The following is a 14,548-nucleotide window of genomic DNA, read 5'->3' on the forward strand; positions in this document are numbered from 1 at the left end:
GAACAACGACAAAAATCGGTGTTGCCTACACCGTGTTATCCTCTTTTTAAAATTTGCACCCTGTTGACTTCAATGGGGCAAGTTTTAAATCTGCTTTTAGCCTCTTAACATCCTTGATGTGTCATTACAAGTGCACAGGTCATGTGAGTGATTCCTTCAGGGTGAACGCGGGTTAATCTGACTGCAGTAGATGTGAAAGATATGAATAAAAATGATGTTTATTCAGCCAGCGCACATACCTGTATTTTCTTCCTGTTTTCGGGTCGAAGGCCACAGCAGTCGATTGTCGAGTTCACGCGCGTGATCATAGGTACTAAACCTATGCGCGTGAACTCGACAATCGATTACTATGGACTTCGACCAAAAACAGGATGTAAATACAGGTATGTGCGCTGGCTGAATAAACATCATTTTTATTCATATCTTTCACATCTACTGCAGTCAGATTAACCCGCGTTCACCCCGAAGGAATCACTCACATGACCTGTGCACTTGTAATGACACATCAAGGATGTTAAGAGGCTAAAAGCAGATTTAAAACTTGCCCCATTGAAGTCAACAGGGTGCAAATTTTAAAAAGAGGATAACACAGTTTAGGCAACACCGATTTTTGTCGTTGTTCTCTGTACTGACAGCACTCCAAATGTACAAAAAAATGAGCTCAATGTTAAAATTGACCGGAGTTCTCCTTTAAGTGGACCTTGGGGGGAAATATAATAATACTTTTTAAAACCTGCATGGGTTAGGGTTAGGGTTAGGAATACATGTCCTGAAACAATAATGATTACCTTTGTGTCTGTTTGACAATATTATTTGAAAAACTATAAAGCAGATACCGACTCATTGCTTCATACAGTATCATAAAACGTCAGTCTCAGAATGATAATTAAGATCATGATCACCCAGCCACTCTTCTCATTTTCCTGTTTACTTTGGACAAATTGGAGATGCCAGAGCATCCTGTCTGAGCGATTTGTGGGTCTTTTAAGCATTAATTCCTCCTGAAACTTGGAGTCAGAGTACACGCTGGCCCCTGGTCCCCGCTCTCCTGTTGGGAATTACATACACTGTCATTCTTTTCCGGTGTGGAAATCAGCCTGGCTTGACGGATCTGGCTGTTAGCACCGGAAGGCTGTGAGGAGCAGCTTGCCACTCAACACAGTCTGTGGCAGGAACAAAATGTTTTTTCATCTCTTTGTCTATTAGATCTGTCTCTGAAGTGTACTGCAGGATGGAGAAGCACCAAACTTGATTGACCCTCTCCAAAGTTCATGAACATGAAGGCAAGTAAAATATTGGCTGAAATAAACAAAGCCCTTTAGATTTAGCAGCCTTTCATTAAAAAAAAAAAAAAAAAAAAAAAACATTCTCTAGGCAGGAGGCTTTAATTTAATAAATGAAATCAATGTGGATTATATAATTTATAATTCAAAGTATTCAAAATATGAATTCATTATATCCAGAAGAATACCTTAATCTAGTTGGCAATCAGGTTGAAACATTTACTGTAAGTAATGCCTACAGAATTTCGATTAAATATGTATGCATTTGAACACAAAGCGACTTACAATTAAAGGTGTGCTTCATCATCCATGCACCGACTAGAAACATATTTGAGTGACTGAGCAGTTGCATTAGCAGTAACAGTGCCTCTTTAAGTCAGGGCATACAGGAGGTCAGCACCTTCTCTGATTTAAAAGAGTGTCCGGTGGGTTTTAGAGGCAAATGGAGGTCAGGAACTGTCTTTTATGTGGACCCTCTATTAGAGCAAAATGTCTTCTCACACTGACACTCAAGATGAGGGTGAAGTGGACTGCAGCCACTCGATTTGAAAGACCAGGTCAAGTGAGACTTACATAAATGCTCGCAATTCCAGAATCGTTTTAGCTCTTCTAAAATAAATATACATTTGGCCATCTAGATTTTTGGTGCTAGCATTTTCGCATGGTAAAGTAAAGTGGGTGAGTGCATATCACTACTTTTATCACATTTGCGTTTGACTGCTATACTATGGACGGCTCTGAACTCTGCACTGAAGTCCTGGACACTCTGGGTGTTTTCACATATAGTTTGTTTTAAAAGAAGTGAACCAGAAAGCGAACCAGCCGAAAATGACCTCAGTCCTTTTGGTGTTCACAATGTAGTGGACTCAAAAGAAAACCCGGTTCCTTTTTTGATCCTCTTCTGCATTGAAGTGATCTCTGACCCTTTCTTGTTCACACCACAACCTCAATAGAACTCAGATCCCAGCTTTCTCTGCATTTTGCATGTGCACACTTCCACCTTTGACAACATCTGTCAGACAAGCACATGCGCTAGCACAAGGTTGTCGTAGAAGGGACAGGAATCCTTAATTTCATCAGACTCCCCACTTCAGCGCATTTTGTCACGGGTGCTCATTTACTTCTGTGTTTATATATATATATATATATATTTTTACTTTTACGTGGCACTGTTACGCTGTTCTTCTGTTATACCCTCTTTTACAGGTGGCCGATATGGCAAAAAATATCATATCATGATTTTTTTCAGGAAAATCACGATTCATGATTTTATTACAATTCTTTTCATGTTGTTTTTACTTACTTATTTTGCAAGTGACTGAGCAGTACAGCCACACTTATGTCCCTATTTTAAAACTAAGCCTTGCAAGGTAATTGAACAGAAAAATGAAAAACAGAGCATGTAGGCTATAGTGGGTGAAGATAAAAATCTTTATTTCATCATATTTTCATCATCAACAAAGCTGCACATTACAAATACAAAACATACTATACAAATTAAATAAACAGTGCTTTATTTTTTCAGCCACAGTAGGCTATATAACAGCACCATTCAAATACGAAATTGAATAAACCCATGTAAAAAATAAAATGCTACATAGACTTCACTATAAAAATGATACATTGATTTTTATTTAAGCTACTGAAGTTTTTCAGTGAAGATCAGTGAGGGATTTTCTCTTTTGTTGTTTTAATTGACTAGCGGCAGCATGTGTATTATTTGGTTGCTGTCACTTTAAGAGCTCACGCAGCATGCATTTCACTTTAGACAGAACTGATTGTGTTTATGTAGCCTATTTTTGTGTGTGTATTTGACCGTTTAAGTCCAACAAGACGCGAAAGATAACTTAGCTCAGTACTCCCGCGCTGCAAGCTAGAGTGTGCGCGCTTCGTGTGTACGCGCTTAGAACAGCACGCGAATTAAATGTTATGCATGCAAATTATTCACGTTCATGACTGCGAATAACTGCAGTGTGAGTGTCACGTGAGCGTAATGTGAAGTGAATGTATTTCGTGTTGTACAGTATGTTGGGACCGAGGCGCCAGATCTGCATAGGCTACACTGTAGCACGATAGTACGGTATTTCTTCAAAAGCAGTATAGGATATGTTGAAACAAAACGCAAAGTAGACCGGGACCTCATCACTTTTACATATCACAAAGTAATCGAACCACAAACAGACCCACAAACGAACCGTATACTCCCTTTAGGGGGTCTGAGATCACTTGGTTTGTTCACATACACGCTGAACCGCTCCGAGAGCTAGCTGTGGAAACACCCTCTTTTGCTGCAGTGTTTTTCATCCTGTTCTCACAGAGTTCATAATGTGCAACAAACCTGTTCATGAAGCACATAGTCTCTCAGGGGTGTTCACGTGCGTGGTTTGACCTCCCATCAGAGTGACAGTGGCCTGCACTTTTGCTGACCTCACAACGCCACATTACAAGAGGACACTGTGAACTACTCCTCTACAGAGACAGTGGGTCAACCTACATGTCTTCACCCCTCTGTCAATAATGCAGGTGCATCAGCACAGTCAGAGAGAGTGGAATTTATTTGCAACAATACTTATAATACAATAGCATGCATTATGATTTCATTTTAGTTTGGTGCAACTGTGAAAATATAAGATATGGAGCAGAAAATGAATCTACCAGGGATGTGTTTTGATAAGGCATGAATTTAACTCGGCAAAGCTGATAAAGTGACAGGGAATCAATACATTTCACATTTCTATTGGCTCTACATTTTGCAACACTATTATAAAATAATTAACCTAGTTGAGGGAAAGGACAAAAAGGTCATTTAAATTCTGCAGTGAAACCTCTGAGGAATAGTATTCACTTTCTTACACCGCTGACACAACACTGCTAGATTATATGACTCAAGGACCAACAAACCTGTATTGAATCTGAAGTTTACAACGCTCTGAGAATTGAGGTATGCTCAAAAAATGGTTGAATTCTTGCTGTCAAGCTGTAATCTTAGCAGTAACTATTTTTCAATGTCTAAGGACGGCACATTCTGCCAAAGCAATGCAAACACTTAAGCTGTGCTCGCCTATGAGGTTATTAAATCCTTTTTATATAGTCTTCCCTTTTATACAGTCCACCCACATTTATTTTATGCAACAAAACACCTGAAAATTTGAGTAACATATTCAGCACAGAATTATAAGAGATACAGGCCAACCTTGGTAACTAATTCCTAAGAAATAAGGAATCAAAATTAACTTAAGTTTTGTAGCTCAAAGCCATGCATATGACAGAACACATTCTGAGTTTGAAAATGTGTGTCATAATCTGATCTCTCCTTCACCCTATCATTTCTCTTCCTATAAAAAAAAAGTGTTGGACAAAATTCACACACAATTGAAGAATCACACTCACACATACACACATTATTATCATATATATATATAATAAATACAACAGATTAAATATACAAATGAACAGTGCTTAACTCTTTCCTCACCAGCATTTAATGGGTTCGATATTTTATTCGGTAATGTTAGGTAGTTTTGATAGCTTGGCAAGCCAGACCTACATCAAGATGTTAGGTCTGGCAACTCACCATAGACACAGCTGAATTCGAGGGGCGGGATAAACGGCTGTCTTTCAAATTCACTCTGCACGCTGAATAGGACAGCGCTTCAACCAACCAGAGCGTTTTCCCAACAGCGGAGCTAACGTTAGTTGATAGATTCAACTTTTGAATCTAGCCGGCAAAACTATGAACACATCTTCCTTTTTTAAGAATGACTTAAGTGCCGTTCTTTGCTCTTTCTCAAAGAAAAACTTAACTCCAAGTCCTCCAGAGTCGCGGCCAAAGCCGATTCGAAAGACTGTTCGTCAGCAGCAGCTCTTCTTTGTTTTCAAGTAGCAGGGAACCGTCGCAACTCTGTCGTCATTATGTTAAGCCCGCCCTGCCTACTCTATCGATGTGATTGGCCTGACCCAATTTAGGTTTTTACAGCTCCGAAAGTCAACAGAGAGTTGCTAGACTGGCTGCAAAATAAATTTTGCTGCCGCTAGGGTGTTTCTAGATTTCTAGGCTATAGTTTTGATTTATGCTGTTGAATGATTGATGATCGGGTTAACTTAGATCTTCAATCACTTGTTTTTGGATCGAGATAATAGCACTCCCAACCGTATAGCAGTGGAAACACTTACAATGGTGGAGAAGAGTTGTGTCATAATCATAAATGACGGAAAACCTCACCAGTGCCGGAGGAAGAGTTAACAGTAGTATTTAAAAATACTTCAGGAAATGAAGAAAGTAATCAAATGTAAAACAGAACTGTATTACTGTCTTTACTGTATTAAATACAGGTCAATCCTTACAATTAAAGTTACAAAAGTTATTCACTCATTAGCAGTGAGGGATTTTCTCTTTGTCTTTTGTTGTTTCATTAAAGGCTTTAATTTATATTCTAAATTAAATTCTGAACACCACACAACCCTGCTATGCTATAAAGAGGAAAAGTCCATAAAGATAAAAAAAAAAAAAAAAGTTAGACTGTGGGATTCTGCAAGGTTGCTTTAATAGCAGAATTTTGGACAAATGTTGAAAGGCAGTATAAATGCTAACAAGAATGATCTAAATCTCAACATAAAGACTTTTAAGCAGAAATTAAGCTTGGACAAACAACTAATTTAATGAGGCCTGTTTCTTCAAAGTCCCAAACAGTGGCACTTAGAAAATTGCATGCACAAACACACATGAATGAAGTTAATTAACATGATGCAAATAAAACAAGCTAACAAGAAAACTTCTACATGCACTAATAAGGCTAAGAATGTGAAATTACAGTAGTGTCAGGCTTACCAGGGCCAATCATGAGAAAGCCACAAGCTGCCTAGATAACTAGCCTCCAGACACACTGTGAATATGCCACAGGGAGCCTGAGCCCTCAGCCTAGTTACACAGGCAGTTGTGTACAATACAGGAAAGACAAAAAGCAACCTAACAAGGTCCATAAAGACACATATTCACATACTCTGACATAGGGTATATAGCTCGAGACGAAAAAAGGACACAGAAGGAAAGTGAGCAAAGAAACAATAATAATGACATTGGTCAGACTTCTCAGGGGACGCGGTTAACAACAGGCACCTCCACCCAGCGCATTATCAAACTTGTGGAAGAATGATCCATGCGGATGTGCGATCACAAGCTTCTGCAATGAATGAACAACAGGATGCTGTGATTTCCGTAAAACACTACGCAACGGCAGCGACTGTTATCCTCATTATCTCAGTACAGAAAACCTTTGTGCCCACCACAGATTAATGATTTGTGCATTTCATAATAAACTGGTTCTCTCTGACAGTGATGAATGTTGTGGCATGTGCAGGTGTCCAGACACTCTCTGTTACACCTTGGTAATTTGTTCTACTTGTCACACACTTTGACTGGAGCAGAAATCACTGAATGACACAATTCTTTCCTAAATCATGTCCTCATATTGGAGACAGCACATATCAGGAGGAAACTGTCATTTTCTCCCTCTATGATCCCCCCTTCTTCCCGATATCACCTCAGTTACTTTAGCCTTCCCTTTCAGATTCCTTTGGGGACACAAGTCCTGAACAGAAACCAACTTGTTTCAAGTTGAGTCAGTGTTAAACGATGGCTGTCGTTTAAGGGCCTGTATGTCTCTGTCACATTTCTCCAAGCACTTTAAGAGCAAGAGCAGTATAGGAAATAGATGCTGTGCGTAGTGGAATCTGGCATAACTTTCCAACCTGCTCCTATCCAGTCAAGTTAAGTTTCTACAAGATGAGGACAGACATGTTCGGATCAGATTCACCAAGCTTTGGCATTTCCTGTCTGCTCTTCAGACTGATAATATCACTTGTGCATAAATACCCGAATGACAGAAGTAGCTAAATGATTTTATTACAAAAAACATTCCAGGCCTAGATCTTTCTGATTATGTTAGAACGAAGTATAGACTAAATGTTTAACATTAACACACCATTGAAGACCTACAGAAGTTAAACTACTATAGCCTAAGTGTACTAGTCTATACTTTACTAAAGTGATCATAAACATTAAAATAGTAACTAAACAAACAAATTTAAACTCTGTTTCTGCATACATGCCATAAGTAAAGCAGCAGAACTTAGGTAGTTAGGTTGTGGCAACCGGAAAAGTGAAATTCCTGGATTCGGAATTCGGCTGACAACGTTGTGTAGTGTGTTAGCTGGGTATATGCGTTAAGTTATAACCAATATTTCAACGTTGTTTTCATGATGGTTACAACAGTGTACGTGGGGTAATGTTGGCACGAGGTACGCGCAAGAGGGGAGGTGACGTTGTGTCCTTGTTTGCATTTTGCTGAGCAAGTATTTTGCAGAATAAATAATCAGAATAACAGTCGGGCTCTTTCCCGTCTCCATATTATGTCAAGAGTCCATCAACTAAAACCGAGCCTGAAACAGTCTAAAAAAAGCACTAGGCGGTTTCACCTGAGAACAGGTGCTTGACACTATTGGCAACGCCTATATTACGTTGAATAACTAAAAGTTATTCCGGTGCACAAAGCAACATCCACCACAAATAAATAAATAAAATAAAATAAAGTCCACTTTACAGCTAATTATTTTCAGGGATAATCAATACAATGCCACATAGCCTATTTCTGTAGAACATTTAAGGAACATTTTTAGAGTGTATAAATGTTTTAGATGAGCCCCCAAAAATGACTGTTTTACTGTTTCTCACTAGGTAATCTGATAATTATATTAAAGTTATACTAATAAACACTAGGCTACAATGTGAAGCTTAAGATTAATCCTTATAGGCTACTGTTTTATAGTTTTTTAATGAGGGTAGAATATATTTTATCTTGCACATAGGCCTATTTATTAGACTAATACTGCTTTGTAATATATAGTATATTTTAATATAGTGTGTCAACCCCTTTTAATATATAGTCAACCCCTAAGCCAAATGTGTCTACTGTACAAATCCTTAACCCTGTAAGACCCACGGTTGCAAATTTACAACATCACTTTTAACAATTCAGAAAAAATGCCTGCAAATGTTTTTTTCTCTCAAAACCACATTTACATAGTTAATGGGTCCTATTGTTTGTCCTCACAATGCTATTGGATAGAAGAAGTGTTTATAGGTTCGGTCATCTGGCTATGAACTCACTCTACCTGCAAACTTCCCGCTGAGCTCATCTCCTTTTTTTGCATGACTGGATTTGTCAGGATTAAAGTAAGTAAAATTGCTTAAATATTTTTTTGGGTGTTTATTTCAATGTCTAGAACATGTACATATTTAGTTATTTTGGAAAACTTTCATCAAATTTGATTTAGAGCTTGTTATGTCTATGTTGTAATTCTACAACGTTGGGTCAGAGTGGTAGTCAAAATAGCCTGTGCACCTTACACATTACATAAGGACACTGCACTTTTCAAATGATCACAAATTGAAAAAAAAAAAAAAATTTTAGTAGAAATGTAGTGATTCATTGTAACTAAGCTCTAAATGTGTTTTTCTGTTAATTGTTTTACTTAGTTTAGCTTAGACCATTATTAAACACGTGAATAAATTGTATGGGATATTTGGAACTTCAGCATCTATAGCAGTATTTGAAACTCCCTGTATCTTTGTAGTTTTTTGTTTGTTTTTTAACTTCTAAATGATCCTGAGCCATTTTTTCTCAGTGTTGCCCAAGCAGCAGTTAGTAGCATTAGGAGATAGAAAAACAGATTCTGAATGTTCTGGAATTCTTGGGAATTTCTGTTGCATTGTCCGGACAGGTGCAAATGGTCTTGAATGTGAACCTGTAAGTGCTCTGGGGGGATGCATGTGTTCCTTTAGTATGATAAGTAGAGAGCATAATAGGCTGCAATAGACAGTATTGTTTGAATGTAGTAAAATGTTGATTATCACTTCATTGAAATTATAATACTTATGGGCATGCTAATGGAAATGTTGATTATCACTTCATTGAAATTATAATACTTATGGGCATGCTAATGGGAATACTTAGATTTCTACCCACATGGTCTACCACCCTGTCTATTCTTTCAGTTTATCTACTACAATGTAAGACCCATATGTATTATTCACATATTTAACTTCATTATTTTTTACTTTTTCCATTTCAGAATGCCACCAGCGCAGAAAGGTCTTTTATGATGGATACACAAACACACTGTGTAGCAAGTGCAATGTTCGCCTGTGCTTAACAGATGAAAAAAAACTGTTTTAGGGACTATCACTGCAAGTGAACACAGACTGCCTTCAAACCACAGTTTTTTTTTTTTTTTTACGAAAAGTTTTGTAAATATTTTTTTTCCAATATTTTTTATTAATAAATGCTTATTCATAAAACTATGATTGTTGTGTGGTTATTACTCATGATATATACTGTTATGGGGCTAAGTAAGCAATCAACCCTGCAAATGAATGCTTAAATGTTCTGTATATCTGTTCAGACAAAGTGAGTACAAACACAGAAGTTCTGCTCCCAACAATGGCCAACGTTGCAAATTTACAACATTTTCCTAAAAACTTACTAAAACGTAAAAAATCGGAAAACGCTTTCATTTCTACATCAGAGGCCTCCTAAAACAATATCTGGGAGGTCAAAAAAATTTTTGCTCATTTTTTTCTATATTTGGGTATTACAGGGTTAATACCTTTTTTCCCGTCACAATCATGTGCTTTGAGAAAGTCGTTAAATGAATAATTATAGAGGAGCCCTGCTGAGACAGTATCATGGGACAATGTGTGCACTCTAGTGTTGATACCAAATGAATATCACTTATTTGCAAGCAAGAACAAACCCCTTGGGGCAAATCAATAAATAACAGGAAGATTTCATTAACTAAAGAGCTTTCATACTGATTTCTTTTTTTTTTTTTCTGTTTTTTTTTTTTTAAGAAAAAGAACCTATAGGACAGCAATGTCAAAACATGACTGTTTGGCTCTGACATAAGATTGTGAAGTCTGTTGTCCACTCTTGGGGGTTTCTTTCATCTAACCCAGGCTTTGATATTTTTTAAAGGAAAGGTGTACTCTAAAATTAATTTTACATCACTGACAACAGAGCATATATGAAATAGCTATATGAAAGAGTGCTTATGTATCTCATGACTGCATAACATTTTAAGTTTTAGCTTTGATCCTACCTTTAATCATACAACAAAACTTTAGAAATCTTAATGTTAGAAACTTTTCCCTGATCTTTTGTCTACTAAAGAAGAGTGAACTATATGCTTATAAAATAAAACTTAAGGGAGAAAATCTTCAAGAGGAAGCACTTCATCTATTTTAGTCTTTCTAAATTTATCTGTTTTTTCCAGGAACAATCAGTCATTATGCCCTAAGAATTTGAGCCAGGAAGACACGGAAAAGCATGTTCAGCCATAAGTATTAGGGTGTATCATCAAAATGTGAGTCTTGTATAAACATTTCTTTAATTCCTGTTCATCTCCAGAAAATCAAAGCACTTGCCCTGTGAGCCTTCCAAGTGAATTAGCATAATGAGCCACCAAGGGTAGAGCTACCTGGATTACCTTATCAATTTGCAACCCTGGCTCCAACTGCGAGTCAATTTGAGAAAGCACCCAATTAACTTATATTAAAAAGTCAACATAATTATGTTGATGAGAAGTCTCTTTCATATTGAGGGAAGAAATATCTAACAGGAAGTTTTTTTTCTCTGAATACTTTTGAACTGATTACACCTAATAACAGTGCTTCCAGTAATGTCATAGTCAAGACTTTCACTTTTATTTCCAATTTTTTTTTTTTATCAATTTCTTTACTTTTCTTTCATTTTTTCAAACCCTTGCATTACTTGCATTGAAAAAAAAATGTTGCTGATTTTACTTAAATTAAGTAAAATCAACTTGGATGTTTAAGTCATTTCAACTTAAATTACATTAAACTGTCTTTAAAAAATATTGATTGATTATGTTATTAAATTGATTAACTTATTTTGATGAGTTAAAGCAATGTAATAACATATGTTGCCATAACTTATTGATCATATAATTTTTTACATTCCAATGTCATTCAAAAAGTTGAGTGCATTTACAGCACCTTTTTCCAAATTAACACGGTTAACATTTAATCCTTGATCCTAAATATATGTATTTCTAATGGAATATATATTCCATTCCAATCTTCCATTCAAGATTTTTTATGTCTGTGCATATGTTCAGAGAAAGCGAAAGAGACAGAGGTAACGCCACTAGAGGCACCCTTTTTCTCTAAAGACCTTACACTGTTGCACATTGTGAACACCCATGGTAACCATGTTCCTACTTAAATATTGTGTTATAGTTAGCTGCAGTGGTATTAGTTGGCTACAACTGAAAAATGTATTAGGCTATGTTATTATTATGATAGTTTGAGTTTGAATGATATCCAAAATATACATATTGATACAATGGTAAATATGTTTAAGTTATGGTTTTATTAACAATAAACACGGTAGGCTAACTGTATAGTAACTGCACTGATGGCATTCTGCCGAAAACTATAATAGTTACAATTGCACTTTCTTTTTTGAGGGGCAGGGAAGCCTCTTTCTTCTGATCAACAGGGTGTTTTTACAGAAACAAACAAATTTGTCTTTTAAAAAATCTGTTCAATAACATCAAGAGACCCGGTACAGTAGGCTATAAAGATTGTATTAAATGCATTGACGTTCTTTTTGAATGGGTGTTTGTTCCCGCCCTTTCCCAGCATCTCATAACGCGCAGCTCCCGTTGCTCTAGGTGAAGCTCAACTCACTCCGGAGCTTCAGAATGAAGCAGGTGTCCAACATGGCGAACACGAGCAACGGATCTCTCGCTACTCTCCTCATTTTATTCACCATTTCGGCAGCTATCCATACAGGTAGGAACTGTGGTTTTCTTTTAATCTGCTTGTATTTTAAGGCAAAAATGGTTGAGCCAGCTCGACGGACATTCGCCGCCTGTGGAGATTTGTACACAGTGTGGCGTCTTGATTGAAAGTGATAGTTCAAAGTACCGACGGGTTACAAAGTTAGATACGTGTTGTCGAAACTGAAGCGGTCGTGTGAAATGTGGGTTTTCTGGTCATTTCTGTTAACTTTGACGCGATAAAGTCTGCAGTTGCTTTTGCTGCGGGTCTCTCTCTCGTGCGGGGGAAGCGGGTTGTTTCTCTTCCTTACATGAACTGAGATTGTTTCACCAGCAAATTAGTTGCGGTAAAGCTAGAACCAGACACATTGTAAAGATGTTATCACTATTAGCAGCCTTTTGGAGAGCGGAACATACACGGAGCTTTATTGAACGCAAAGCAGCGTTCTGAAATAACAGCTTCTGTTCCAGTGGATTATTGTAATGGATTTGTTTATCAGTGTATCTTTCTTTAAGTGACATTGTTCTTGTTTGTGGTTCTCGAATCACATTTTTTTTTTATTGCAGTCTTTTTGAGTCCTTGCGAGTTTGCAAGTCATTGGAATGGATTGTGAAAAGATGGAGCAGTTGCAGCATCACGGACCGCGATGCTTCGGCTTCATGCAGCTCGCATAAGCATGTAAATAAGTTCCTTTAAGTTTAAGGAATAAGTTTAGGAATACGCATTAACGTCGTTGTTTATCACCTTATGTTTTTGTTTTAAAGGGACAGTTCTCCTAAGATTTAAAATGGTCGTCATTTTCTGTTCCTCATGTTCTTTCAAATCCGTCTGTCTTCTGTGGAACACAAAAGGAGATGTTAGGCAGAATGACAGCCTCAGTCACCATTCACTTTTATTTTATGGAAAAAGATGCAATGAAAGTGAATGACGCGAGGCTCTCAGTCTAACATTTTTTTTTGCGTCTTTTTCTGTGCCCCACGGAAGAAAGATAGTCATACAGCTTTGGGACTCCACATGGAACAACATGAGGGTGAATAAATGACAGAAATGTCATTTTTGTGTGAACTGTCCCTTTAAGTCAGAGTAGCGCATATGAGTGTGACCGCTCGCTCTAAACTGGCTGCATCCGCGCGCTGTTTCTCTGTACTGTTCTCATTTCTCGATACATAAATATCCAAACTTTAGGGGCTGTGGTTAAAACAAACACATCACTTTTGGGAAAACATTAGAATAATTCGCATGGTCTTCGCTGCTTAGGAGATGTTTTGTTGCTCGTGGCACTGCCAAGATTTTCCTCCGTCACTCAACGCAGTCTCTAAGTAACAGACTGACCTTTGATTTACCCGCTCTTATATTTTATGTCCGCTTTCTTTATAGAATACTATTCTTTATATAGTAGGCTATAGGCTATTCATTCTTGTCAACAGAAGTCGCAGTGTTCAAACGTAGTCAACAAGTGCAGGTCTTTTCGCTTGGTAAAATAATAACGTCTTGGTCGATGCTCGTGCTGCCTCTGCTCAGATGCTGCATGGGCTAATAAGCATCGCTTCGGAAGCGTAGTTTTGTCCCTTTGCGACAATTGTAACTTGGAGTCGCTCGTATTCAGTGTAGGTGTCTATTATCCCTCCGGATAACGATGCTCGGACAACGTGTGCAGTCATAAAGCTGCTTTCACTTTTGTAGGAATAGTCTGTGATTGGAAAATCACATCGTGTCAAAACAAGGGACTTTCTTCACCCTTACCTTTCTTTATGCGTTTCGTTGCTGTGCTTGGTGCCAGCGATAGCGTACAGAGATAGGCTAGGCTATAGCATGAAAAACCGGTTTTCTTATCAAGTTTCTTGATTTTCTCATAGAATGATTTTTGCGCAATAGACACATTATTATTGCGATCTTGCAATCATTCTGAAATCGACATGTTACAATATCGTCTATTATTTGATCTGTAGTGTGGAGTTAGTATAATGTGATGATGAGTAATACAGTTATTTCAGCAAACCTTTTGTGGTTAGTCTATCATTACTTGAACAACTGTGTGTAGGTGGCAGTCAATATTTCTTACAAAAACTCTGGCATATTACGTAGGGGGCATATCTATGCTCATTAAACAGTTGACTCTTGTCTGAATGTATAACAGTGTGGTTTTATTGTGTTTACATGACTGTAGCAAAATATTATGATATGATATATGATAAAGGGTTTGAACTGTGTTTGCATTAGCACCCTCACTTCTAGAGAAAACAAACCCTTACAATTACTTAAATGCCTTTTATAATGTGTCAACTAGCATTTCCTATATACCAGCTAACCATCACTGTTGCTTCCAAACTTGTGCAAAATCTCCATCAATTTACTCTTACTACCCCTCTGACTCCAAATGCTTGGAATCTCTTCTGTGCCCATT

The 14,548-nt window shown here is 37.4% G+C and overlaps 1 protein-coding gene across 2 annotated transcripts in view; it reads left to right on the top strand.

Annotated features, from left to right (window-relative positions):
- The first annotated feature begins 12,022 nt into the window (after window positions 1-12,022).
- The window catches only part of cadm1a (cell adhesion molecule 1a), a 309,154-nt gene continuing 306,628 nt past the window's right edge, over window positions 12,023-14,548 (top strand). For both annotated transcript variants that reach the window (XM_081391324.1, XM_081391325.1), the window contains exon 1: window positions 12,023-12,156. In XM_081391324.1, coding sequence (XP_081247450.1) covers window positions 12,066-12,156 — 91 coding nt within the window. In that variant the 5' untranslated portion in view covers window positions 12,023-12,065. The remainder of the gene's footprint in view (window positions 12,157-14,548) is intronic.

This window comes from Scardinius erythrophthalmus, assembly GCF_964197995.2.
Source record: "Scardinius erythrophthalmus genome assembly, chromosome: 17".
In the NCBI taxonomy this organism is placed as follows: Eukaryota; Metazoa; Chordata; class Actinopteri; order Cypriniformes; family Leuciscidae; genus Scardinius; species Scardinius erythrophthalmus.